The 27,049-nt window shown below is 43.2% G+C and overlaps 2 protein-coding genes across 12 annotated transcripts in view; one reads left to right on the top strand and one right to left on the bottom strand.

Moving 5' to 3' along the window:
- The window catches only part of FAM228B (family with sequence similarity 228 member B), a 93,016-nt gene that overhangs the window by 23,385 nt on the left and 42,582 nt on the right, over positions 1-27,049 (top strand). For 5 of the 9 annotated variants that reach the window (XR_010123130.1, XR_010123128.1, XM_054476559.2 and 2 more), the window contains exons 1-2: positions 19,857-20,066; positions 20,722-20,852. The exons of the other annotated variants lie outside the window; for them this stretch is intronic. Coding sequence is in view for 3 of the 5 variants with exons in the window: in XM_054476559.2 (XP_054332534.1) it covers positions 20,754-20,852 (99 nt within the window). In the remaining 2 variants the exon portion in view is untranslated. Of the gene's footprint in view, positions 1-19,856; positions 20,067-20,721; positions 20,853-27,049 lie in introns of those variants that run through there. 9 annotated transcript variants of the gene reach the window in all.
- PFN4 (profilin family member 4) lies at positions 11,088-20,128 on the bottom strand. 3 transcript variants are annotated; one of them, XR_008500759.2, is made up of 5 exons: positions 18,814-20,126; positions 17,548-17,685; positions 15,973-16,078; positions 11,740-11,960; positions 11,088-11,447 (listed from the first exon to the last, which is right to left on the bottom strand). XR_008500759.2 is itself a non-coding variant. In XM_054476575.2 (5 exons), the coding sequence occupies exons 2-5, from the start codon at positions 18,928-18,930 to the stop codon at positions 11,932-11,934; spliced, it is 390 nt and encodes a 129-aa protein (XP_054332550.1). In that variant the 5' UTR covers positions 18,931-18,942; positions 19,147-20,116; the 3' UTR covers positions 11,764-11,931. The 3 variants fall into 3 exon arrangements, 2 of the variants coding, with proteins under 2 accessions (XP_054332548.1, XP_054332550.1); XM_054476575.2 differs by lacking the exon at positions 11,088-11,447 and having other exon boundaries at positions 11,764-11,960; positions 18,814-18,942; positions 19,147-20,116; XM_054476573.2 differs by having other exon boundaries at positions 11,088-11,960; positions 18,814-20,128.

Here is a 27,049-nt window from a genome sequence, read left to right as displayed (position 1 = left end):
AAAAGACTCCCACTAGGCACCCAGCAATGCAGTGGGTGTGTTTAGGAAAGGCTGGCCGGCCAGGGGGTGAGCTGCCAAGAAGCTTCACCAGGCCTGCAGAACTTCAGAGAATCGCTATAGTCCAGGTCAGACTCCCTGCCTGTCAGTATGTGGAGCGCGGGTCTACAACTCACAGAACTGAGTTCTCAAATTCAGGTATCGGTGTGCTAATTTGTAAGAAGAAATTATTGGCATGGGGGCTGAACCCCAAAATCTACAGGCAAATCTATGTGGAATGTCAAATGGTAAGTCAGGACTCAGGACAAGATGGGATGATTGAGATGAATTGGGGGTGGGGCCAAGATGGTGGACTAGAGGCAGCTCATGTGTGCTGCTGTTATGGAAAAGAAACAAAAGGACTAGCAAACACTGAGCTGCAGGCCAATCATCTGAAAAACCACGGTGGGACCCATCAGGGCAGTAGAGGAACACAGAGTGCAGAAAGGAGTGAAGCCAGGCACCAGCTGTCTGGGCTCAGCATGGAGCTGGGAGAACCTCTCCAACACAGGACAGGGTGAGTGAGTGAGAGCCCCCAGGGTGATTCATGCTCTCCACAGGGACCTGTGCAAGACTGGGAATAGGAGAATCCCACTGGGCCCCACACCCACCCATCGTGTTTCTAGACTGAGGCAGAGAGCCACTCAGATGTTTTACGGGGCCAACTCTCGAGTCCAAGTGGACCTCTATAAGCCTTGGGCCCTGGGGGAGACCAGCCAGCGCCATAGCCCCAGTAGAGGCTGCAGTTGCCATGCCTGGGAGCAGTAAGGTTGCTCCACCCACCCATGCTGGGCAGGGCTCAACACCAGCCTCTAGCCCAGTAGTCTCACTTCAGCCTGAACTCAGCCAGCCACTCAACCCACCCCCACCACTGGTAGCCAGTTGGGCAACACCTGCTAGAGCTTCCAGCCTAATAGCCCTGCTTCTGTGTGAACTCAGCCAGAGGGTGCAGCTTTCTGTTGTCCTGGGAAACACCCGAACAGCAGAGTGAGTGACTCTACCTGCCCTGCCACTGGTAGCCAGTTGGGTAACAACTGCTAGAGCTCCTGGCCCAGCAGCTCTGCTTCTGTGTGGATTCAGCTGGTGGGTGCAGCCTCCTGTTGTCGTAGGAAGCACCCAAATGGCAAGGCACATGACCATACCCACCCTTGCCACTGACAGCCAGGTGGACAACACCTGCTAGAGCTTCTGGCCCAGCAGTCCTGCTTCTGTGTGAACTCAGCCAACAAATGCAGCCTTCTGTTGTCCCAGGAAGCACAGACACCAGAGAAGGCGTTCCCACCAACCCCAGCCACTGGTAGCCAGGCAAGCCACACCTGCCAGAGCTTCTGGCCCAGTGGCTCTACTTCTACCTGAATTTGTCAAGGGACGCAGCCTCCTGTTGCACTGGAAACACCCAGACAGCAGGGCAGCCAACTGCACCCACCCACCCCCGCCTCCTGTAGCCAGATGGGCCACACCCAGTAGTTTCCAATCCAGTGGTCCTGATTCTGCCTGAACTCTGCAGGCAGGTACAACCTTGTGTTTCCCCGGGAAGCACACAGACAGCAGATTGGAGCTGACCTGGCAAGGTTACAGCTTGTCTGCCACCTGTGGCCCTTGCCTGAGGGAGCTCCATGGACCAGAACACCCCAAAAAAGAAATGCAAATAGGGAGACAGTAATTGGAAGGGGATCCTCCAAGACCTAGGAGTGGACTAGAATTGAAAGCAGTTAACCAAACCCACCTTATACCATAATCAAACCCCCAAGGGCATCAAAGAAGAAAAAAGCAAAAACAAAAAATTTCATCCAAAGGACAGCAACTTCAAAGATTGAAGGAACATCAGCCTACACAAATGAGAAAGAACTAGCACAAAAACTCTGGCAAATCAAAAAGCCAGAGTGTCTTCTTTCCTCCAAATGACCACACTAGTTCCCCAGCAAGGGTTCTTAACTGGGCTGGAATGACTGAAATGACAGAAATAGAATTCAGAATATGGATAGGAATTAAGATCATCAAGATTCAGGAGAATTCAAAACCCAATCCAAGGAAGCTAATAATCACAATAAAACAATACAGGAGCTGACAGATGAAATAGTCTCTATAAAAAAGAACCCAACTGATCTGATACAGCTGAAAAACACACTACAAGAATTGCACATTGTAACTGCAAGTATTAACAGCAGAATAGACCAAGCTGAGTAAAGAATCCCAGAGCTTGAAGACTAGCTCTCTGAAATAATCCATTCAGACAAGAATAAAGAAAAAAGAATAAAAAAGATTGAACAAAACCTCAGAGAAATATGGGATTATGTAATGAGATCAAATCTATGACTCATGGGCATCCCTGAAAGAGACAGGGAGAAAGCAAGCAACTTGGAAAACATATTTTAAGATAATGTTCATGAAAATTTCCTGAACCTTGTTAGAGAGGCCAACATTCAAATCCCGGAAATGCAGAGAACCCTGAGAGATATTACTCAAGACCATCCCCAAGACACATAATCATCAGATTCTCCAAAGTTTACATGAAAGAAAAAATGTCAAAAGCAGCTAGAGAGAAAAGGCAGGTTACCTACAAAGGGAACTCCATCAGGCTAACAGCAGATCTTTCAGCAGAAACCCTAAAAGCCAGAAGAGATTGGGGGCCTATATTTAGCATTCTTTTTTTTTTTTTTTTTTTTTTTTGAGACAGAGTTTTGCTCTGTTGCCCAGGCTGGAGTGCAGTGGCATGATCGCAGCTCACTGCAACCTCTACCTCCTGGGTTCAAGCAATTCTCCTGTCTCAGCCTCCCCAGTAGCAGGGATTACAGGCACTCCCCACCATGACCAGCTAATTTTTGTATTTTTAGTAGAGACAGGGTTTTGCTGTGTTGGCCAGGCTGGTTTCAAACTCCTGACCTCAGGTGATCTGCCTGCCTCAGCCTCCCAAAGCGCTGGGATTACAGGTATGAGCCACCTCACCTGGCCTCATTTCATTCTTAAAGAAGAAAATTTCCAACCAAGAATTTCATATCTGGCCAAACTAAGCTTCATATGTGAAGGAGAAATAAGATCATTTTCAGACAAGCAAATGCTGAGGGGATTTTTTTTTCTACCAGACCTGCCTTATAAGCAGTCCTGAGAGGAGCACCAAATATGGAAGGGAAAGACCATGACTAGCCATTACAAAAACACACTTAAGTAGACAGACTAGTGACACTATAAATCAACCACACTAACAAGTCTGCATAATAACCAGCTAACAACATGATGACAGGATCAAATCTGCACATATCAATACTAACCTTGAATGTAAATCAGCTAAATTCCTCAATCAAAAGGCACAGAGTGGCAAGCTGGAAAAAAAAGCAAGACCCAATAGTATGCTGTCTTCAAGAGACCCATCTCACATGTAATGACATCTGTAGGCTCAAAATAAAAGGATGGAGAAAAATCTACAAAGCAAACAGAAAACAGAAAAAAAGCAGGGGCTGCAATCATAATTTCAGACAAAATGGACTTTAACCTAACAAAGATAAAAAAAGATAAACAGGGCATTATATAATAGTAAAGGGTGCAATTCAACAAGAAGACCTAACTATCCTAAATATATACACACTCAACACAGGAGCACCCAGATTCATAAAACAAGTTCTTAGAGACCTATGAAGAGATTTAGATTCCCACACAATAATAATGGGAGACTTCAACACCCCACTGACAGTATTAGACAGATCATTGAGGCAGAAAATTAACAAAGCTATTCAGGACCTGAACTCAACACTTGACCAAAGTAACCTGATAGACATTTACAGACCACTCCACCTAAAAACAACAGAATATACATTCTTCTTATCACCAAATGGCACATACTCCAAAATCAACCAGACAATCAGACATAAAACAATACTCAGCAAAATAAAAAAAACTGAAATCATACCAACCACATTCTCAGACCACAGTGCAATAAAAATAGAGATCAATACTAAGAAAATCATTGAAATAACACAATTACATGGAAATTAACCTGCTCCTAAATGACTTTTGGGTAAATAATGAAATTAAGTCAGAAATAAAAAAATTCTTCGAAACTAATGAGAACAAAGATATGACATACAAGAATCTCTGGGACACAGCTAAGGCAGTGTTAATGGGGAAGTTTATAGCACTAAATGCCCATATCAAACAGACAGATCCCAAATTAGCAACCTAATATTACAAGTAGAAGACCTAGGGATGCAAGAGCAAACCAACCCCAAAGCTATTGGAAGACAAGAAATAACCAAAATCAGAGCTGAACTAAAGGAAATTGAGACACAAAAACCATACAAAAGATCAACAAATCCAGAAATCGGTTCTTTGAAAGAAATTAATCAAATAGATAGATCACTAGCTAGACTAATAAAGAAAAAACGAGAGAAGATCCAGATAAATACAATTAGAAATTACAAAGAGGAGGTTACCACTGGCCCCACAGAAATACAAAAAGCCTTTAGAGACTACTTTGAATACCTCTATGCACACAAACTAGAAAATCTAGAAGTGGATAAATTCCTGGACACATACAACTTCCTAAGACTGAACCAGGAAGAAACTGAATCCCTGAACAGACCAATAATGAGTTCTGAAATTGAATTAGTAATAAAAAGCCCACCAACCAAAACAAACAAACAAAAAAGGTCCAGGACCAGAGGGATTCACAGCCAAATTCTACCTGATGTATAAAGAAAAGCTGGTACCATTCCAACAGAAACTATTACAAAAAATTGAGGAGGAGGGACTCCTTCCCAACTCATTCTATGAGGCCAGTATCATTCTGATACCAAAACCTGTCAGAGACACAATAACAACAAAAAAAAAAGAAAAGAAAAATTCAGGCTGATATTTTTGATGAACATAGATGCACAAATTCTCAACAAAATGCTAGCAAACTGAATCCAACAGCACATGCAAGGTTGGTTCAACATATGCAAATTGGCCAGGCACAGTGGCTCACGCCTGTAATCCCAGCACTTTGGGAGGCCAAGACGGGCAGATCACGAGGTCACTGAGACCATCCTGGCTAACACGGTGAAACCCCGTCTCTACTAAAAATACAAAAAATTAGCTGGGCGTGGGGGTGGGTGCCTGTAGTCCCAGCCACTTGGGAGGCTGAGGCAGGAGAATGGCATGAACCTGGGAGGTGGAGCTTGCAGTGAGCCGAGATTGCACCACTGCATTCCAGCCTGGGTGATGGAGCAAGACTCTGTCTCAAAAAAAAAAAAAAGAAAAAGCTATTTTAAAATTCATATGGAACCAAAAAAGAGCTCGAATAGCTAAGGCAACCCTAAGCAAAGCTGGAGGCATCACTTTACCCAACTTCAAACTATATACTACAGGGCTACAGTAACCAAAACAGCATGGTACTGGTACAAAAACAGACATATAGACCAATGGAACAGTAGAGAGAGCCCAGAAATAATGCCATACACCTATAACCATCTGATCTTCAACAAAGTTGACAAAAAAAAAAAAAAAAGAGTAATGGCAAAAAAAAAAAAAAGCAATGGAATGGACTCCTTATTCAATAAATGGTGCTAGAATAAATGGGTAGCCACATGCAGAAGATTGAAATTTGACCCCTTCCTTACACCATATACAAAATCAACTCAAGATGGATTAAAGACTTATGTGTAAAAACTCAAACTATAAAAACACTGGAAGATAACCTAGGACATGCCATTCTGGACATAGGACTTGGTGAAGATTTCATAATGAGGACACCAAAAGCAATTGCAACAAAACAAAAATTGACAAATGGGATGTAATTAAATTAAAGAGCTTCTGCACAGCAAAAGAAACTATCAACAGAGTAAACAGACAACCTACTGAGAGAAAATATTTGCAAACTATACATCTGACAAAGGTCTAATATCCAGAATCTATAAGGAACTTAAACAAATTTACAAGCAAAAACAACCCCATCAAAAAGTGGGCAAAGAACATGAACAGACACTTTTCAAAAGAAGACATATATGCAGCCAAAAAGCATATGAAAAATGCTCAACATTACTAACCATTAGAGAAATGCAAATCAAAACTACGAGATACCATCTCACACCATTCAGAATGGCTATTATTAAAAAGTCAAAAAATAATAGATGTTGGCGAGGTTGTGGAGAAAACAGAATGCTTATACAGTGCTGGTGGGAGTGTAAATTAGTTCAGCCATTGTAGAAATAAGTGTGGCAACTCCTCAGTGAACTTAAAACAGAATTACCATTTGACCCAGCAATCCCATTACTGGGTATATACCCAAAGGAATATAAATCACTCTACCATAAAGATACATGCATGCATATGTCCACTGCAGCCTATTCACAATAGTAAAGACATGTAATCAACCTAAATGCCTATCAATGGTAGAAAGGATAAAGAAAATGTGGTATATATACATCATGGAATACTATGCAGCCATAAAAAAATGAGATAATGTCCTTTGCAGCAACATGGATAGAGGTGGAGGCATTATCCTTGGCAAACTAAGACAGGGACAGAAAACCAAATACCACCTGTTCTTACTTGTAAGTGGGAGCTAAACAAGGAGAACACATGGATACTAGGAGGGAAACAACAGACACTGGGGCCTGCTTGAGAGTGGAGGGTGGGAGGAGGGATGGGATCAGAAAAAACACCTATCAGTCACCCATTTCTGGGATGGGGGATAGGTACTAGATAGCTTCAGGGCAGGGTCTGGTCACCAGAATAACCAACCCTGTGATTAGAGGGCTGGAACTTTTAGCTTCATCCCCTGACTTCTGGGGAGGAAAAGTGAGTGGGGATTGAGTTCAATCATATAGCCGATGATTCAGTCAATTATGCCTACATAACGGAAGCCTGTATAAAAACCCTGAAACAACAAGGTTTGGAGAGAGTTTCTGGGCTGGCGAACACCTCCATGTGCTGGGAGGCGCATGTGTCTGGAGAGGTGTGGAAGTTCTGTGCCCCCGCCCTATACATCTCCATTTGGCTATTCCTGACTTGCATCCTTTATAAGAAAACTGCAATCGTAAGTGCAGTATAGCCTTTTCATGAGTTCTGTAGTCATTCCAGCAAATTATCATGAGTCATGGGACTCCCCGCAAATCTGTAGCCAGGTCAGACAGAAGTGTGGGTAGTGCAGGTAGCCTGGGGACCTGAGACTCGTGTTTGGCATCTGTAGTGGGGACAGGCTTGTGGGAACTGAGCTCCTTAACCTGTGAGGTCTACACTAACTCTAGTTAGCTAGTGTCAAATTGAATCGCAGGACACTTGGTCAAAGAATTATTGTTGGAAACTACCAGGGTACTTAAATTGTTTGCTCATAGACCCTCCCACTTTGAATGGGCCCAACCAACATTTACTCCAGTGACTCTTATCTGAGCTTCCTGGCTGATCTTTTTTTTTTTGAAACAGAGTCTAGCCGTGTCACTTAGGCTAGAATATAGTGGCATGATCATAGCTCAGTGTAACCTGAAACTCTTGGGCTCAAGCAACCCTTCTGCCTCAGCCTCCTGAGCAGTTGGGACTACAGGTGTGTGCCGCCATGCCCAGCTATTTTTGCATTTTTTGTAGAGACAAGATCTTGCTATGTTGCCCAGGCTGATTTCGAACTCCTGGGCTCAGGCAATCCACCGGCTTTAGCCTCCCAAGTGCTGGGATTATAGGCATGAGCCACCGCACCTGGCCCACTTCCATTTTTTTTTTGTGGTTACACATTCCTTCTACACACATATCAATATGTTCACATGTTCAAGTCTTGCAGGCTTGAGAGCCATTCTTTGCATATCTCTGCTCCTGTCCATTCTGTTTTGATGACACAGCCTAACTTTAGCCTGAAGTATTGATAGCTCAGTCTTTGTTTAGCTTTGGGCCTTGGCATCCCTGTCCTCTTTTGGAGTTGTGGCTAGAAGTCCTCAAATGCTTCCTGGCTTGTTGTGCAAACCTCACAAGTATCTTTATATTGTACATCTCTGGACTGCAGAGGTGTGACTGTCCAACATCACCATGATTTAGCACTAACTGGAATTTAAAGAGTAACCTGCTTCTCCAGTCTCTGACTCAGCTAGTTCAAATGTCTGCAGTATTTCCTCTCATCCTCACCCACTGGGACACTAAGACTGTTTCGGACTCACCCCACAAGCAGAGGGGGCTGATAAATTAGAGCTGAATTACATACAACTCCCATCTGCCAAAAAAACCCCTCAACTGCATGTTAGAAGCTATGGTGTAAAATTCCTTCCTTGTAAGAGACAAAACAAAAACTCCAGAGAGCCATAAAGTTGCTCAAATTCTGACCCTGAAATTCCACTTCCAGACCTAAGGAAATAATCAGAGATACAAAGAATTATGTAAAAGTTCTAAACTGTAATATTACTTACAAAGTGAAAAAGTAGAAATAATCTAAATATCTAACAAAGAACAATATTATGTTTATATGATATGCAGCGATTTAAAATGTTTTTGAAGCAATTTAAAGACATTCAAGGTCTCATAGCATCACGCTAAATGAACATGGTGGAATGTCAACTCTATGCGTTAAGGATCTAGGTAAGGTTAAAACGTATATATTACGTGCATCAAAAGAGACCTGAAGAAAATCTCAAAACCATCACCAGAAGCTTTCTTTTATCTTTTTTTTTTTTAGGTGGAGTTTCGCTCTTGTCGCCCTGGGTGGAGTGCCGTGGCGCGATCTTGGCTCACTGCAACCTCCGCCTCCTGGGTTCAAGCGATTCTTGTGCCTCAGCCTCCTGAGTAGCTAGGATTACAGGTGCCCACTATGACGCCCAGTTCATTTTTGTATTTTTTAGTAGAGAGGGGGTTTTGCCATGTTGGCCAGGCTGGTCTCAAACTCCTGACCTCAGCTGATCCGCCAGCCTCAGCCTCCCAAAGTGCTGGGATTATGGGCATGAGCCACCATGCCGGGCCCAGAAATTTTCACTTAATGTGAAATTATGACTAACTTATTTTCCCAAGTTATAAAAGTGAGTGTATATTACTTTTGTAATCCGAATTTAATAGTTTTCTAAAAGTACTGTCTACCCCACAGCACTGCTTGATGTCTTTTGAGTGACTCCAAGGAGAGTAGCCTTTTCTATTTTGGCTCTATCCATCTTCCCATTTTCATTGATCACTGTCTCCCACGTACTGCTTTCCAGCTACATGGAACCTCTCACCATTCTTGCCACACAACAGGCCTTTTCATCACTCTGTGCCTTGGCGTTTGGTGCTCCTTCAGCCTGGAATGCTCTTTACTCTCTTCTATTCTCACTCTTCTTCCAAATGCACTTCAAATGCTAGTTTCAGGTTCCTGAAGACACAGTTAGTCGCTCCAGGTTCTGTGCTCTGTGGTTGTTTTACACCTGCTCCAGCATCACGTGGTCATGTGACTCATTTACAACTTGCCTTCCCCACTAAATTGTGAGCCTGTCTTGGGGTAGATGTATTATTTACTGTTGTATCACTACTACCTAGCACAAAGCCGACTATGTGCTAGGTAGTGGTGATACAACAGTAAACAATACATCTAAATACACTTATTTAACATTCTTATTACAAAGAATGCTAAATAAGTTAATTTAAAATTTACTGTTATCTCTTTTCAAAAAGAATCAAAGGCCAGTTGCAGTGTCTCGCTCTTGTAATCTCAGCACTTTGGGAGGCCGAGGCAGAAGAATTGCTTGAGCCCAGGAGTTCTAGACCAGCCTGTGCAGCATGGTGAGACCCCATCTTTACAAAAAATTTAAACATTAGCTGCACGTGGCATGTGCCTATAACCCTAGCTACTCGGGAGGCTGAAGTGGAAGCATCATCGCTTGAGCTTAGGAGATTGAGGCTGTAGTTAACTGTGATCACACCACTGCGCTCCAGCCTGGGTTATGGAGTGAGACCCTGTTTCAAAACAAAAATAAAAACAAAAAACAGGCCGGGCACAGTGGCTTAGGCCTGTAATCCCACCACTTTGGGAGGCCGAGGCGGGTGGATCACCTGAGGTCAGGAGTTCGAGGCCAGCCTGACCAACATGGCAAAACCCGGTCTCTACTAAAAATACAAAAATTAGCCAGGTGTAGTAGTGGGTGCCTGTAATCCCAGCTACTTGGGAGGCTGAGGCAGGAGATTCACTTGAAACCTGGAGGTGGAGGTTGCAGTGAGCCGAGATTGCACCATTGCACTCCAGCCTGGGCGACAAGAGCAAAACTCTGTCTCAAAACAAACAACAACAACAAAACCCCCAAAAGAATCAAACTACTGACTAAATAATGGATGAATGGACTAGTGGCAAGGTTGACTACCAAAAAAAAAAAAAAAAAAATCTGTGGTACTTGGCATCGAAGCTCAGAAAAGGAATGATGTTGGAAGTAAGTTCTGTGAAAGGCTATTATACAGAGCTGAAAATGAGACAATTTTGTAAATATCAGCAAAAGACATCCTGCCCTAGATAGCATGTCTTTGGAATTTTGAATTCTGTACCTCACTGCCTGATTATGTCAGGAACTATAAAGGGCCTAAGATTTGATTTTACTTGATTTACTAAGGCTAGTAAGTTAGGGTTTGCCACAAGGAGATGCTGAATCTGGGGGACAAAAAGAACATGAAAGGGCTCCCCTGTTTCCCCATCTCCTGAGATCGAATGTGTTCCCTCTCCAGGTGCTAGGGTCTCCGTGGCCATGCAGTTGGTGCATCCCATCCCAGTAGCCCTGTCTATACTTTTTCTCCAATCGTGCCCTACTTGCATCCAGACATCTTGTCTGGAAGGGTCAGATGTAAGAGGCACAGGGGCATTTTTGCAAAATTAAAGAGAACCATTATATCCTATCCTGGCCTGTGTAGAACCCTGTAGAGGGATCTAGAGAACAGTGTACTTAACTAAGTAGTCACTATTGTCATGATATAGGACCATGTTAGTCCAATCTAGCTGAACCAGAATTAAATTTGAATTCCCTAGGCTGTCTTTTGGCAAGTAGTCGAAGGTGTTCTCTCCCCAGGGACATCTGAAGGGTATACCAACCAGGCTGGCCTGAGGATGATGCTGTTAGGGAAAAAAAGATGCATCATGTTTAGCAATAGTCAGAATAGTAGAATCTTGAATTTTCAAAATAGGTTCTATAGCTCTCCACCCTTATGGTCCGGATTATCACCTAGGAGACCAAGAGGAGATGAACTCTTTCTGGGGAAGGGTGCATTTAGTGACCATACTGCCTTACTAAGGTGTGCAGTGAGAGTTAGGGTTAGAGTCAGAAATCTTTTTGAGTTGATTTTTGAGAAGGCCTTCCCAATGTTCAAAATGATACCAGATACCTGCAAATGGGAGTGTGAAATGTCCATTGAATACCTTGACTAGTAGTCCATTGTTGAATGGCCTTTGCAATCCTTTCTCCCAAGTCTCACAGGGGTGATGTGAGCCAGATGGATGTCACACATGCAGGGAGCTGTATTACAGGAGGGGTAACACTGAGCTCAGGGACTCCACTGCTTTTATAGCAAACAGTAAGCAAGCTTGCCGTCTGTCCTGATGGGAGACATCCCTTCATTTTTCAAGGTTGCTTGCTGCAACCTAACCCTGAGAAATGTCTTGGATAAAGAGTGGTGACAGCCTGCATTCTTGGCATACTTAGCAAGGTGTGTAGGACTACAGGAGCCTCACAGAAAGGAGCCTCCCAACAGATATGCTCTGTGAAATGATCAGTGCTCTCTCATTCCATGCCAATGACCAACACTTACTAAAAAACAGTTGATCAAGTAATTCCAGTGAAAGAAGAGGATCTCTTGAAGTAATAAAAATTGCTCCCTTATTTCATTCTTCTTTTTTAGTGCCTTCTATCTAGTGTTTTTTCAACCATAAAATATTTTTTCTTTAGGCTCTTCAATTTTCTTCTAAAATAGTAAAAGTGTCTTTCATGGGCCTCTGATGACTTAACTTCCTTTTTTTCTTAGGTAGTCTCCTGAAAGCAAACACAGCATGGTTATTATTTATGAGCTGCAAATTATCATTACAAATGATTCATTCATCCGTTTATTATTCCACAAACATTGCCAGGTGACTGCCATGTGCTAGGCACCGTGCTAGGTACCGGAGATACAAGGGTGACTGGATAGTTGAAACAGTTCCTGCCCTCATGGAGTTTATTGTCTAGTAGGGGATATAGGCACATACAGACATCAATTCTCTTTCATGGCAGTAAGTGCCACAGTAGAGGTATTTGAGTTGTCCTGGAGTATGAATTGGGTTCCCATGCAAAAAAAAAAAAAAGGATGAATAATGCATATGGCTGGGCAAAGGGAACAGGGTGAGAGAGGGCTCAAGAGAATAAAGGAAACTGCTGCCCTCCTCTCCTATATGTATCCTATGACCTAGACTTAAAACTGATTACGACCGAGTGTGGTGGCTCACATCTATAATCCCAGCACTTTGGGAGGCCGAGGTGGACAGATCATGAGGTCAGGAGATCGAGACCATCCTGGCTAACATGGTGAAACCTCATCTCTACTAAAAATACAAAAAATTAGCCGGGCATGGTGGCATACATCTGTAGTCCCTGCTACTTGGGAGGCTGAGGCAGGAGAATTGCTCGAACCCGGGAGGCAGAGGTTGCAGTGAGCCAACATCCCACCACAGCACTACAGCCTGAGCGACAGAGCGAGACTCCGTCCAAAAACAAAACCAAACCTGATTACAGCACTTACTTTTTAAAGATGGGGTCTCACTATGTTGCCCACACTGGACTCAAACTCCTGGGCTCAGTCAATCCTCTTGCCTCAGCCTCTTGAGTAGCTGGGGCTACAGGTGCACTCCACCATGCCAGGTAGCACTTCATTTTTTTTTAGATGGAGTCTTGCAGAGTAAGTCACAATATATGCTTAAGATTCTTTTTTTAAACTGAGGACTTGGCCGGGTGCAGTGGCTCATGCCTATAATCCCAGCACTTTGGGAGGCAGAGGCAGGCAGATCACTTGAAGTCAGGAGTTTGAGACCAGCCTGGCTAACATGGTGAAACCCCGTCTCTACTAAAAATACAAAAATTAGCCAGTGTGGTGGCAGGCATCTGTAGTCCTAGCTACTTGGGAGGCTGAGGCAGGAGAATTGCTTGAACCTGGGAGGCAGAAGCTGCAGTGAGCCAAGGTCAAACCACTGCACTTTAGCCTGGGCGATAGAATGAAACTGTGTCTCAAAAAAAAAAAAAAAAAAAAAGAAAAGAAAAGAAAAAGAAACAGAAACACAAGATAAACAAAAAACAACTGAGGACCTAGAATTAAAGATGCTAACATTTTACCAATGTTACAAATGTGACTGTCTAATATATTTATTTTAAAAACAATCCTGCTTTTTTTTTTTTTTTTTTTTTTTTGAGACAGAGTCTCGCTCTGTCACCCAGGCTGGAGTGCAGTGGCACGATCTCGGCTCACTGCAACCTCTGCCTCTCCGTTCAAGCGATTCTCCTGTTTCAGCCTCCCGAGTAGCTGGGATTACAGGCGCCTGCCACCACACCTGGTCTAATTTATGTATTTTTGGTAGAAATGGGGTTTCACCATGTTTTCTAGGCTGGTCTCAAACTCCTGTCCTCAAATGATCTACCCACCTTGGCCTCCCAAAGTGGTGGGATTACAGGTGTGAGCCACTGCACAAACCTGATTAATTTGTGTGACAGAAGTAGCATAGCATCCTTTTCCTAATTACTGTTTAAAGGTTTTCTTTAATTAATAGCCATGCTCCTAGAATCCTTCATAATACAATTTTTAAATGGTCATAATTCTTCTTCTTCTTCTTTTTTTTTTTTTTTCTTGAGACAGAGTCTTGCTGTGACGCCCAGGCTGGAGTGCAGTGGCGCTATTTTGGCTCACTGTAACCTCCGCCTCCCGGGTTCAGGCGATTCTCCTGCCTCAGCCTCCTGAGCAGCTGGGATTACAGGTGCCCACCACCACACCTGGCTAATTTTTGTGTTTTTAGTAAAGACAGAATTTTGCTATTTTGGCCAGGCTGGTCCTGAACTCCTGACCTCAAGTGATCCGCCTGCCTTGGCCTCCCAAAGTGCTGAGATTACAGGTGTGAGCCATCCCATCTGGCCTGTAATTCTTTACTTCCCAAATTTTCTACAATGATCACATATAATTTTTTAGATAGAGAAAAATATAATTTTTTTAAAAAAGAGTAAAGGAAACAAAAGTCAGTCATAAGACAACTGGCTCCTGAGTGGATATCAGCCTTGTCCATCCCTCCTGATCATCCAACCATTTCCAAGATAGCATCCCACCCTCCCAGAGCAGTGGGATATTAATGGCGTGATGCCAGCGGTGCACTTCTAACCAGGGCACATTCTTTGGAGTCTGTGGAGTTTTTTGTGGCCCTAAGCAAGAATACTAAACTTTAGTGACAGCCACATAATCTACATTACAGTAGTCAAGCAATTTCTCTGATCTCCTCTGGGGAATTAGCCCTGAGCCCTAGCTGACAGGGTAAGAGCCTGGCTTCCTGACAGCCAAATTGCCCATCTTTCTAATCTCATATTCTGGTTGTTTTAATTAGATAATTAACTTGGCTCTCTATGTCTCTGTTCTGCTCTCTGCTCCTGCCCTACAATTCTGAAATGGAGCCTCCTTCAAATCCTTGACATCTGTTCAGGAAGGGTCCAATAATGCAAAATGCAATAAAATGAGGCATATCTGAAGGGTCCAATAATGCAAAATGCGATAAAATGAGGCATATCTGTACATAGGTATATAGTTTCTGTGATGGTACTTAATTTCTCAATTGGCCCTTTAAGATTCAGCTCTCTGGCGCCTTCTCTGACTCTGCTAGGCCAAAGTAATTCATTGATTTATTCATCAAACATGTACTAATTGCCTAACCAACATCAGATACTGTGTTAGGTAATGGAGAAAGAGAATGATTAAGACAAGATTCTTGCCTTCCAGGGATTCACAATCTAGATAAACAAAGAACTGTAATGGGGATAATCATAAAGGTATGCATAAAATACATACCACAGTAGATAGAAGCCTAAGATCTGACTTGGGTCTTTAATGATGATTAGGAATTTGCAGAATAGATGTGAGGGACAGGAAGGAAACTAGAAAATATTTTAGGCAGATAGGACAGCATGTACAGAGGCATGGAAGGCAGAAGCTATATCTTAACCAGCTCTGCTTCCCTAATTTATCTAGGATAGTGCAGGGCACATGGTAAGTACCTCTGTTTGTTTGTTTGAATGTTTGTTGAATGAATGAATGAATGAGTGGCTGCTTTTGTTACTAGAGGCTTCTGTTTCAAAGGAGTATTTACGCAACTCCAGTAAACTTCTTAAAATTTAAATTTAGATTTTGAAAAATCTAAACACAAACACAGTTTACCATTTATTAAGCTCAACTCTCACTGATATAATACCCAAGCTAGTTCTCTATGAGATCTTTATTCAAAAATGTATAGACACAGAGGGGGAATGCAGTATATACCAACAAAGTGGCTGCCTGACTCACAGTAATTCCTTTTCCTGTAAAATGTCTCTTTATGTAGGGTAGACCCCCAGCAGCCACATCTCTGCCTTTTTACCTTGCTGTCTCCCTGCTCCCCTTTCCTGCCCCACCTACATAGCTGACTGATACAGGGGTAAACCATATGACCTGAAACTTGCCAAATCAGGGTCCTAAGAGAAATTAAGGGGTATTATGGGAGGATTGGCCATGATATCAGCCAGGAAAGGAAACAGTTTGCTATGAGACAGAACAAAGCTGACTCATTTAGAAGTCAAGACAGACACCTAGCAGTGTTCCAGTCCCTGAATCGACCTTCCCCATGGCTCAGCTGCACCCTGTCCTTCTAGTGGCTATGTAAATAACCTCAGCATCCTTCCAATAAACCTACTTTCTGCCCTAGCTGGTTTGAGTTGGATCTCTGTTACTTGTAGTTGGAAGACCCAACTAGCACAGGGAATGAAGACAGGAACTAGGAGGCCAACTTACCCAGGCTCTCTGTGGCTTCCACACAGACACTAGGATACATGCCCTCAGTGTAAGTTGCCACCAGAAGATACAGATGGGTCTTCACGACAACTACACCAGTGTTCTCCTGGATAAAGAATAAAAGAGAATATTCTGCTCTTGGTTCTAATCACAGGACCAGTGGTCATGCTCCAGCTACGTTTTTCACCATTTCCTGATTTCCATATGTTTGGAATATATATGGAATATACATATTCCGTATATATTTTCCATATATTTATATATCTGTTTTTGGGCTGTCCACTCTTTTCTACCAATTTAGTTGCCTTTCCTCAAAATGTTTCAGACTGTTATAATAATGGTAGATGGATTTTGAAAAAGTTGTGCAATTGATTATCATATACCCCATCCCAATTAGAACAACTGATGTAGGCTGGGTGCGGTGGCTCCCGCCTGTAATCCCAGCACTTTGGGAGGCCAAGGCAGAAGGATCACCTGAGGTTGGAAGTTTGAGACCAGCCTGGCCAACATGGTGAAACCCCGTCTCTACTAAAAATACAAAAATTAGCCAGGCGTGGTGGCAGGCGCCTGTAATCCCAGCTACTCGGGAAGCTGAGGCAGGAGAATCTCTTGAACCCAGGAGGTGGAGGTTGCAGTGAGCCGAGATCGCGCCATTGCACTCCAGCCTGGGCGACAAAAGTGAAACTCGTCTCAAAAAAAAAACAACAACAAAACAAAACTGATGTAATGGAAAGGTTGCACATTTTGGAATTGGACAGCTCTGGGCTTGAATTCTGGTGCCTCCATTTTCTGCTGCATGAGTAAGGGTTATTTAACCTTGTTAAGCCTCAGTGTCCTCATCTGTAAAATGAGATTATTTCGTTCATAATGTGGATGAGGCAGCATGCCTAACGCATAATATAGGGCATCCAATGAATGATTTTCATCTCTTTCATTCCTTATAAGCAACAGAGAGCTGATTTTTTTTTTTTTTTTTTTTTTTGAGATGGAGTTTCCCTCTTGTTGCCCAAGCCGGAGTGCAATGGCACGATCTCGGCTCACTGCAACCTCTGCCTTCTGGGTTCAAGCAATTCTCCTGCCTCAGCCTCCGAAGTAGCTGGGATTACAAGTGCGCACCACCACACCTGGCTAATTTTCTTGTATTTTTAGTAGAAACAGGGTTTCACCATGTTAGCTAGGCTGGTCTTGAACTCCTGACCTCAGCCTCCCAAAGTGCTGGGATTACAGGTGTGAGCCACTGTGCCTGGCCACTGAGAGATGTTTTAAGCGCAGAAATGATTATCTTTTTTCTTTTTTTTTTTAAAGGAGGATGTAGAGAATGAAGGCTGGACTGTACTGGAAAGAGTTCAGGCAAGGCTCAGTTAATAGATTCTGGAATGAACATTTCTCAAAACCAGGCTCTTGATAAGACTTTCTTTCACATACGTCTTCCTGGCATTAGACTGCTATCTCAAGACAATGGCTCAAGACATTAATGGATTTAATCTGTTTTACAGAGAGGATCAGGCAGAGCAAGGAAATTTGGAGGCAAATTCTTTTCTTTTACTCAGCTCTCCTCAAATCTTGAGCACTCACATTTTTGGCATAAAGAGAATATTCATCTGCCCGGACACATCTGTAATCTTTTCCCTTGAAATACAATCCTCCTCTTCGGGCTTGCAAAGGGTTCTTGGCAAATCCATTCACCAGTGTTTGGACATCACTGGGCATTACCTGGAGAGGTTACATGGTTAGAGCAGGAGTCAGCCAACTATGGCAGGTGGCCAGCCAAATTTAGCCCACTACCTGTTTTTTATGGCCTGCAAGCTAAGAATGGTTTTCATGTTTTTAAATGGTTGGGGAAAAAAATCAAAAGAATAACACTTCGTGACACTTACAAATTATATGAAATTCAAACTTCAGTATCCATAAATATAAAATTTTATTGGAACACAGTCATATTCATTCTTTTATGTATGGCTGTTTTTCCTCTACAACTGCAGAGTTGAGTGGTTGTGACAGAGACTCTATGGCCCTGTACTATAGTTTGAATCTCATGTTGAAATCTGATCCCCAACGTTTTCGGTGGGGCCTAATGGGAGGTATTTGGATCATGAATAGACTGATGCCCTCCCTGCGAGGTGGGGGAAGCTGTGAGTTTTCACTGTATTTGTTCCAGGAGAGCTGGCTGTTAGAAAGAGCCTGGCACCTCTCCACTTGCTCTCTCTTGCTTCCTCTCCTGCACTGTGATCTCTGCACATGCTGGCCCCCCTTCACCTCTGCCATGAGTGGAAACAGCCTGAGGCTTTCACAGATGACCAGTCTTCCAGGCAGTAGAACTGTGAGCCGAATAAACCTCTTTTCTTTATAAATTACCCAGCTTCAGGTATTCCTTTATATCAACAGTAAAAAGACTAAGCCTAGAAACCTAAAATATTTATGTAGCTCTTTACAGAAAAAGTTCATTTAAAAGTCATGTCTGGGCTGGGCACGGTGGCTCATGCCTGTAATCCCAGCACTTTAGGAGGCCGAGGCAGGTGGATCACCTGAGGTTAGGAGTTTGAGACTAGCCTGACCAACATGGTAAAACACCATCTCTACTAAAAATACAAAAATTAGCCGGGCCTGATAGCGCACTCCTGTAATCCCAGCTACTCGGGAGGCTGAGGCTCAAGAATCGCTTGAGAGGCGGAGGTTGCAGTGAGCTGAGATCGTGCCATTGCATCCCAGGCTAAGCAACAAGAGTGAAATTCCGTCTCAAAAAAAAAAAAAAAAAAAAAAAAAGTCATGTCTGCTTCATTTTTTGGAAGAATAGAAATAATAAGTAAATCAAGTCTTATGTCCAAACTTGTTTTCTCTTACATTGAAACCTGGTGATGCTACACACAAGCTCCGCTCCTGGATTTTGATGAGGGCTGCACTGTCCACATGCTTGGTTCCCAAGAGGGTGTCTAACAATAAGCTCTGCAAATGGCTCATGTTCCCTCAACTCTGAAAGGGAAAGTGCAGTTGAAGCCATTGACTCGGACTAGCTTTTAAAAGGCATGTGAATACAAATGTCCTTAAGACACTGCAGACATTTCTAAGATCACCAAGTGTACTTTGAAAAGATACAGGGTGAAAACGGTGGTCCATCATTCAGGGCCCACCAATAGCCAAAGAGGAAAACAGAATCACAGAAAAATCACAGCTCACACAGAATAGGTTATGAAGCTGAGTTTGGAAAATCACAGCCTCGTGATTTTCTAGCTATGTCAATGGTTTACATCAGGATTATCTGGGATTTAAAAACAAACGTTACACACTGAGAAAAACCCTGTAAAAGAAAAAAGAAAAACAAAAAACAAAACCCAGCCAGGATGGAGCGCTACCCTGCTAAGTTAAACACGACTAAAAGAGATTATGCGTGGCCATAAACTCACACATTCCCTTCCCGGTGACCTGCATCAGCGCCAGCTATGAACGCTGATCAACATCCCAATGGACTAAAACCTTGAAGGCACTTAAACCCACATTTCCCGCACAAGTCCCCAAGCCTTGGACCCCCCTCATCAGGACCTCTGGCACAGGCGCCCCTTTCCCGCCACTGCCTTCCAGTGGTTTGGTCCCCGAGCAGGACCCAAGGTGGGGCAGGGGGTGGTGAGCGGTGAATTCCCCGGCACCGAGGACTCGAGGGAGCGGACGCCACTCCGCTCTCTGGTGCCCCGCAAGGACCCGGAGACCAAGGACCCGCCCGTCAACGGACGCGGTTGCGGGTGGGTGGCGGCGGCAGGATTGGCCGGGCCACGCGCCGGTCACCGAGAAGCAGCGACTCCAGCCCCTTCCGCAAACCAAGACCCGCCAGCTAGAGCCGCCGCCCAATCCCCTTTGGGCCTGAAGCCGTCCTCCGCCGCCCCGGCACCGCCCGCGCGGACTCGCTGTGGAACTCGCGGCGCAGGGGGCGGAGGGCTCGCGCGGCGCTGCGTCCGGGAGACAGTGGGCGCCAACATTCGCGCGTTCCGCAGACGCGGGCGGGCTCTCTTCCAGCCGCAGCCGGACGACTCCGGGGCCGTGGGGCCGGGCCCGAGTGTGGAGCAGGACGGCTGCGGGCCTGCTGGCCTTGGGAGGGCAGAGAGGTGCCTGTCGCGCCGGCGACCTCCCCGCCAGGCCGGGCGGTCCCAACGCACGACGCGCCTGCGCGGGAGGCCCCCGGCCCGGGACTGGCGTGGAGGCCGCAGGCGCCCGGCCTAGTGGGTGGGAGGAAGGGCCGGGAGTGGGCGTGATGGGCGAGAGCGGGTGCGGACGCCTACGACATCCCCGTCGCACCCGGGCCTCGGGGAGGACTTCGAGCCGCGCAGAGCTCGAAGACTCGCGCAGTGTGACCGAAAGCCCCTCCCTGCCTTCTCTAAGCAGCTCAGCCTGTGTTTCTGTAGCCAGAAAGTTGCAGTTGCCCCCACTGGAGGCCACCAAAGTCAGAAAAGTGTTGCAAATGGGACTCACAGAGGCCAGGCTGAAGCTGCCACACTGGCTGGAATGGGCTACCTTGGAGGGGGACGTGGGAATTCATTCCAAGGGACGGGGGATTCTTTCAAAGAGCATCTCGCCTGCTTATAAAGGAGGCTGGCTCTGAAGCCGTCATCTGGAGTCTGTGGTGAAGGCCTCTTGTTAGGGAAACTGGATGGTTCGTGTTCAAAATCCATTTTGTGTGTGTGCAATGACACAGGTGGTATTAAACAGAAGAGAAAATCAGATGACTGTGAAATTTTCAATACTAAATAAGATGATTTTTAGTTTTTCTAGGGGCACTGTTATTTGTGACCACAATGAAAAATGTAGACAGTGATGATCTGGTAACTGGCACACTTCCCAAGCTCAAGAGCTCAAAAGAATTGTTGGAACCCAAGCCCCTTTGTTTTATGGAGGTATATATCAAATAGTGTGGGATTTGGAGATTTTTTTACTTGGATCGCTGCAGTGGGAAGTGGCTTGTGCTAAATATATTGTTTATTCTATTGTTTGTTTTTATTTCGTTCTGTTTATTATTCCCTTCACTTTACTAAGTTTGTATATTCACTTTGCTGTTTTTTTCTAACATCTTAAGGTGGAATCATAGGTCATTGATTATATACCTTTTTAAATGTAACATAGGTCATTGATTATATACCTTTTTAAATGTAACATAGCTATAAGTTTCTCTTTAGGTACTGCCTTAGCTGCATCACCCGAATTTTGATATGATGTTCCCTAACATAGCTATAAGTTTCTCTTTAGGTACTGCCTTAGCTGCATCACCCAAATTTTGATATGATGAATGTATGTATTTATTTATTTATATTTGAGACAGGGTCTTGCTATGTTTCCTCCTGGAATCAAGCCATCCGTCCACTCCCTAGTAGCTGGAACTATAGGCGCACGCCACCATGTCTGGCTAATTTTTGTATTTTCTGTAGAGATACAAAAAATCTCTACACTGTGTTGCCTAGGCTAGTCTCCAACTCCTGAGCTCAAGCAATCCACCTACCGTGGTGTTTCAAAATGCTGGGATTATAGCTGTGAGCCCTTGCGCCCACCCAGTTATATTGTTTTAGATTGTAGTTTCTAAACAGCTTTATTAAGATGTAATTGATATACAGTAAACTGCATATATTTAAAGTGTGTGTCTGGCACTGTGGCTCATGCCTGTAATCCCAGCACGTTGGGAGGCTGAGGTGGGAGGATCGCTTGAGCCCAGGAGTTCTGTCTAGACCAGGCAGAGCAATATACTGAGACCCTGTCTCCACAAACGAACAAACAATAATAGCCAGGTGTGGCAGCATACACCTATAGTCCCAGCTGCTTGAGAGGCTGAGGCAGGAGGATCACTTGACCCCAGGAGTTTGAGGCTGCAGTGAGCTGTGATTGTGCCACTGCATCCCCACCTGAGTGACAGAATAAGACGCTGTCTCAAATAAAGTGTACAAACTTGGTAAGTTTTGACATGTATACACACGAAAACATCACCACAATCAAGATGGTGAACATATTCAGTACTCCCAAACCTTCCTTAATATTCTGTTGTAATCCCTCTCTCACTTCCCCCCACCACTGCTTTTCTTTCTCTCTTTCTCTTTCTTTCATTCTCTCTCTCTTTCCTTTTCTTTTTCTTTTCTTTCTTTCGCTCTGTCACTCAGTCAGGAAAACACTGGCATGATCTCGGCTCAGTGCAACCTCCACCTCCCGGGTTCAAGTGATCCTCCTACCTCAGCCTCCTGAGTAGCTAGGATTACAGGCCTGCGCCACCACACCTGGCTAATTTTTTTTGTATTTTTAGTAGAGACGGGGTTTCACCATGTTGGCCAGGCTGGTCTCAAACTCCTGATCTCAAGTGATCTGCCCACCTCGGCCTCCCAAAGTGCTGAGATTATAGGTGTGAGCCACTGCGCCCAGCCTGCTTTGCTTTCTGTCACTCTAGTTTAGTTTGCATTTTAAAAATTGTATACAAATGGAATCTTACAGTATATATTTCTTTTCCTTCTGTTTGGCTTCTTTCACTCATCATAATTATTTTGCCACTCACCTATGTTGTAGGTATCAATACTTCATTCCTTTTTTGGTTGAATGCTATTCCCTTACATGGATATATCCCAATTTGTTCATCCTGTTTATGGACATTTGGGTTGATTCCAGTTTGGGGCTATTACAAATAAAGCTGTTATGAACATTCATGTGTGTGTCTTTGTATGGACATATGCTTTCATTTCTCTTGGGTAGATATTTAGTTGTGGAATGACTGGGTCATATGGTAAATGAATTTTAACTTTATGTAGCTGCCAAACTAGTTTCCAAAGTCATTGAATTGTTTTACATTCCCACTAGTAGTGTGTGAGAGTTCCAGTTGTTTCATAATCTAGCCAACATTTGGAATAGTTTTATTTATACTTATTTATTGTATGGCCTTTTTAACTCAAGACATTTTAAAAAGATGTATAGTGACATCTTATTGTGGTTTTAATTTGCATTTCCTTAATGACTAATTATGAGCATCTTTTCAAGTCTTACTTGCCATTTATCTATCTTCTTTGGCAAAGTGTTTGTTCAAATCTTTTGCCCACTTTAAAATTCGCAATTCTAAGTTGGGTTGTTTGTATTCTTACTGTTGGACTCTTCCTATTGAGATATAATTTACATGCCATAAGATTCACTACTTTTTTTTTTTTGAGACAGAGTCTTGCTCTGTCGCCCAGACTGGAACGCAGTGGCGTGATCTCGGCTCACTGCAAACTCTGCCTCCCGGGTTCACGCCATTCTCCCACCTCAGCCTCCCAAGTAGCTGGGACTACAGGCGCCTGCCACCACACCTCGCTAATTTTTGTTTTTGTATTTTTACAAAAAAAAAGTAGAGAGGTGTTTCACCGTGTTAGCCAGGATGGTCTCGATCTCCTGACTTCATGATCTGCCCACCTCGGCCTCCCAAAGTGCTGGGATTACAGGCGTGAGCCACTGGGCGCCCGGCCAAGATTCACTACTTTAAAGTGTACAATTCAGTGTTTCTTATTTTTAAAAAATTCAGAATTTTAATTTTCAGTGTTTTTTAGTATATTCACAAATTCGTGCAACTGTCACCACTATCTAATTCCAGAACATTTCATCACCCCCAAAAAGAAACTTCACACCTTTTAGCAGTCACTCCCTCCCTCTCTGGCCGCTGGCAACACTGATCTACTTCCTGTCTAAACAGATTTGTCTACTCTGGACATTTTATACAAATGGAATCATACAATATGTGGTCCTTAGTGACTGCTTTCACTTAATATAATGTTTTCAAGGTTCGTCCGTGTCATAGCATAAGCAGTACTTTATTCCTTTTGATGACCAAATAATATTCCATTGTCTCAGTATCACATTTTGTTTATCCCTTCCTCAGTGGATGGACATTTGGGTTGTTTGTTTTTTTGCTGTTATGAATAATGCTGCTATGAACATTTTGTGTAACTTTTTAGGTAACATGATTGCAGTTCTCGGGTATGTAACCTAGGAGTGGAATTGTTGGGTCATATGGTAACTCTGTGTTTAACTTTTTGAGGAACTGCTGAACTGTTTCCCACAGCAGTGATACCGTTTTAAATTTTCATAGCAATGTATGAAAGTTACAATTTCTCCACTGCTCAGAGTTCATTGAACTTCTTGTATCTGTGGGTTTATAGTTTCTGACAAATCTGGAAAATTTTCAGCCATTCTTTCTTTTTTTTTTTCAACTGAGTCTCACTCTATCACCCGGGTTGCAGTGCAGTGGCATGATCTCAGCTTACTCCAACCTCTGCCTCCCGGGTTCAAGCGATTCTTGTGCCTAAGCCTCCCGAGTAGCTGGGATTACAGATGTGCACCACCATGCCCAGTTAATTTTTGTATTTTTAGAATAGTTGAGGTTTCACCATGTTGGCCAGGCTGGTCTTGAACTCCTGACCTCAAGTGATCCGCCTGCCTTGGCCTCCCAAAGTGATGGAATTACGGGCGTGAGCCACCGTGCCTGGCCTATTTCTTAAATTATTTTTTCTATTCCCTCCATCTTTTGGGAAATACAACTATATGTACAATAACCTGCTTGAAGTTGTCCTGTAGCTCACTGATATTCTGGTAATTTTCTTCAGTTTTTCCCCCGTGCATTTCATTTTGGAAAGCTTCTGCTGCTATGCTTTTAAGTTCACTAACTTTCTGTAATGTCTAATCTGCTAGCATCTAGCTAAATCTAAACCTACCTAGCATATTTTTATCTCAAGTATAATTTGCGTCCCTAGAAGTTTTATCTGGATCCTTTTGTTGCTGTTTTTTGTTTGTTTGTTGCTGTTGTTGTTGTTGTTGAGACGGGATCTCGCTATGTAGCCCAGGCTGGTCTTGAACTCCTGGCCTCAAGTGATCCTCCTACCTTGGCCTCCCAAAGCACTGGGATTACAGGTGTGAGCCATCATGCCTGGCCCTTAGCTCTTTTTCAAACATTTTTTTCTGTCTCAACATGTCTAGTCTTCTTCTAGCTTCCTTAACTTATGAACTACAGGAATAATAACTTTTAGTGTCCTGGTTTAATAATTATAGTGTCTTTGTCATTTTGGGGGCAGTTTTGGTTAATTTTCCTTCTTATTATTGGTTAAATTTTCCTATTTCTTTTTATACCTGGTGATTATTGGCTAAATTTTCCTATTTCTTTGTATGCCTGGTGATTTTTGATTAAATGCAAGACTGTGAATTTTAACCATATTGATTGCTAGATATTTTTGATTTGCCATAAATGCTCTTTTTTTTTTTAAGTACAAGTGCACAGATTTCCCATAAATATTCTTCATTTTTCTCCTTGGATTCAGTTAAGTTACTTGGACACAGCAGGATTCTTTCAGGTCTTGCCTCCGAGTTTTGCTAGACAGGACCACGGCAGTATCTACTGTAGGGCCAATTTTGTTTCAGAACTGATACAAAACCTCTCCAAATACTCTACTCTATGTACTTCAAACTATGGAATTTTCTTTTTTTTCCTCTGGCTGATGCTAAAGGGAACGAACACTCCTGGGACTGTGTGACCTCTAGGGATTGATTCCCTAATTCTTGCAGGTGTTTCTTTGCCGTTTGTTCCTTTGGGTATTTTTCTCACAGGCATATAGTGTTTACGATCAGCTGAAGACTCAAGGGGACCTCTGCAGACTTGACCCTTTGCAGTTCTCCAGAGCTCCATCTTTCTTGTAGCTCTCCTCCCTCTAGTACTCTAACCTATGAACTCCAACTGCTCTGGCCTCTCCAGACTCCCATCCCCACTCCTCAATTCAGGCAGACATTTTCTATTTCTCAGGGGCCACTGTTCTTCTTTGCCTGATGTTCGATGTCTTGGAAACTGTTGTTTCATCTATTTTATCTTTTTTTTTTTTTTTAGTTGTTTCAGGTGGGAGAGTAAGTCTGTTTCCTGCTACTCTGTCTTGTTCAAAAGTGAAAGTTCTCATCCAGACATTAGTTTTTCAAACAGTTGTTTTCTGCTCCATTCTTTTACTCCTCACTTCTGCAACTCTATCCGTTTGTTGAATTGTTTGATATTGTCTCATAGGTCACTATGACTCTGTTCATTATTTTCTAATCTTCTTCCTTTTTTTTCAGATTGGGTAATTTCTAATGGTCTGTCTTCAAGTTCTCTGACTATTTTAATGTCATCTCTAATCTGCTGCTAACCCATTGAGGTTTGTTTATTTCTCAAATTTAAGAACTGTATTTTCCACTTGGTTTTTTATCATTTCTATTCTCTGCTAAGATTTTCTATTCATTAATTATGAGCATATTTTTAAGCATAGCTATCATAACAGTCCTCAAATCCTTGTCTTCTTTTTTTTCAGATTTTCATGTCAATATAATTTTCTTTTTATTTTTCTTATTTTACTTTAAGTTCTGGGATACAAGTGCAGGACGTGCAGGTTTGTTACATAGGTATACATGTACCATGATGGTTTGCTGCACCTATAAACCCGTCATCTAGGTTTTAAGCCCTGCATGCATTAGCTGTTTGTCCTAATGCTCTCTCTCCCCTCACCCCCAGCCCCCGACTGGCCCTGATGTGTGTTGTTCCCCTCCCTGGGTCCATGTGTTTTCATTGTTCAACTCCCACTTATGAGTGAGAACATGCAGTGTTTGGTTTTCTGTTCCTGTGTTAGTTTGCTGAGTATGATGGCTTTCAGCTTCATCTATGTCCCTGCAAAGGACATGATCTCATTCCGTTTTATGGCTGCATAGTATTCCATGGTGTATATGTACATTTTCTTTATCCAGTCTATCATTGATGGGCATTTGGGTTGGTTACATATCTTTGCTATTGTAAATAGTACTGCAATAAACATACATGTGCAGATGTCTTTATAGTAGAATGATTTATATTCCTTTAGGTACATACCCAGAAATGGGATTGCTGGGTCAAATGGTATTTTTGGTTTTAATATCCTTGAGGAATCGCCACACTGTCTTCCACAATGGTTGAACTAATTTACATTCCCACTAACAGTGTAAAAGTGCTCCTATTTCTCCATAGCCTCACCAGCATGTATTGTTTCTTGACTTTAATAATCGCTATTCTGACTGGCGTGAGATGGTATCTCATTATGGTTTTCATTTGCAT

This window comes from Pongo pygmaeus, chromosome 12 (assembly GCF_028885625.2).
Source record: "Pongo pygmaeus isolate AG05252 chromosome 12, NHGRI_mPonPyg2-v2.0_pri, whole genome shotgun sequence".
Classification (NCBI taxonomy): Eukaryota; Metazoa; Chordata; class Mammalia; order Primates; family Hominidae; genus Pongo; species Pongo pygmaeus.
Note: the sequence above shows the minus strand (reverse complement) of the source record. Positions and strands in the feature narration are given on the sequence as shown.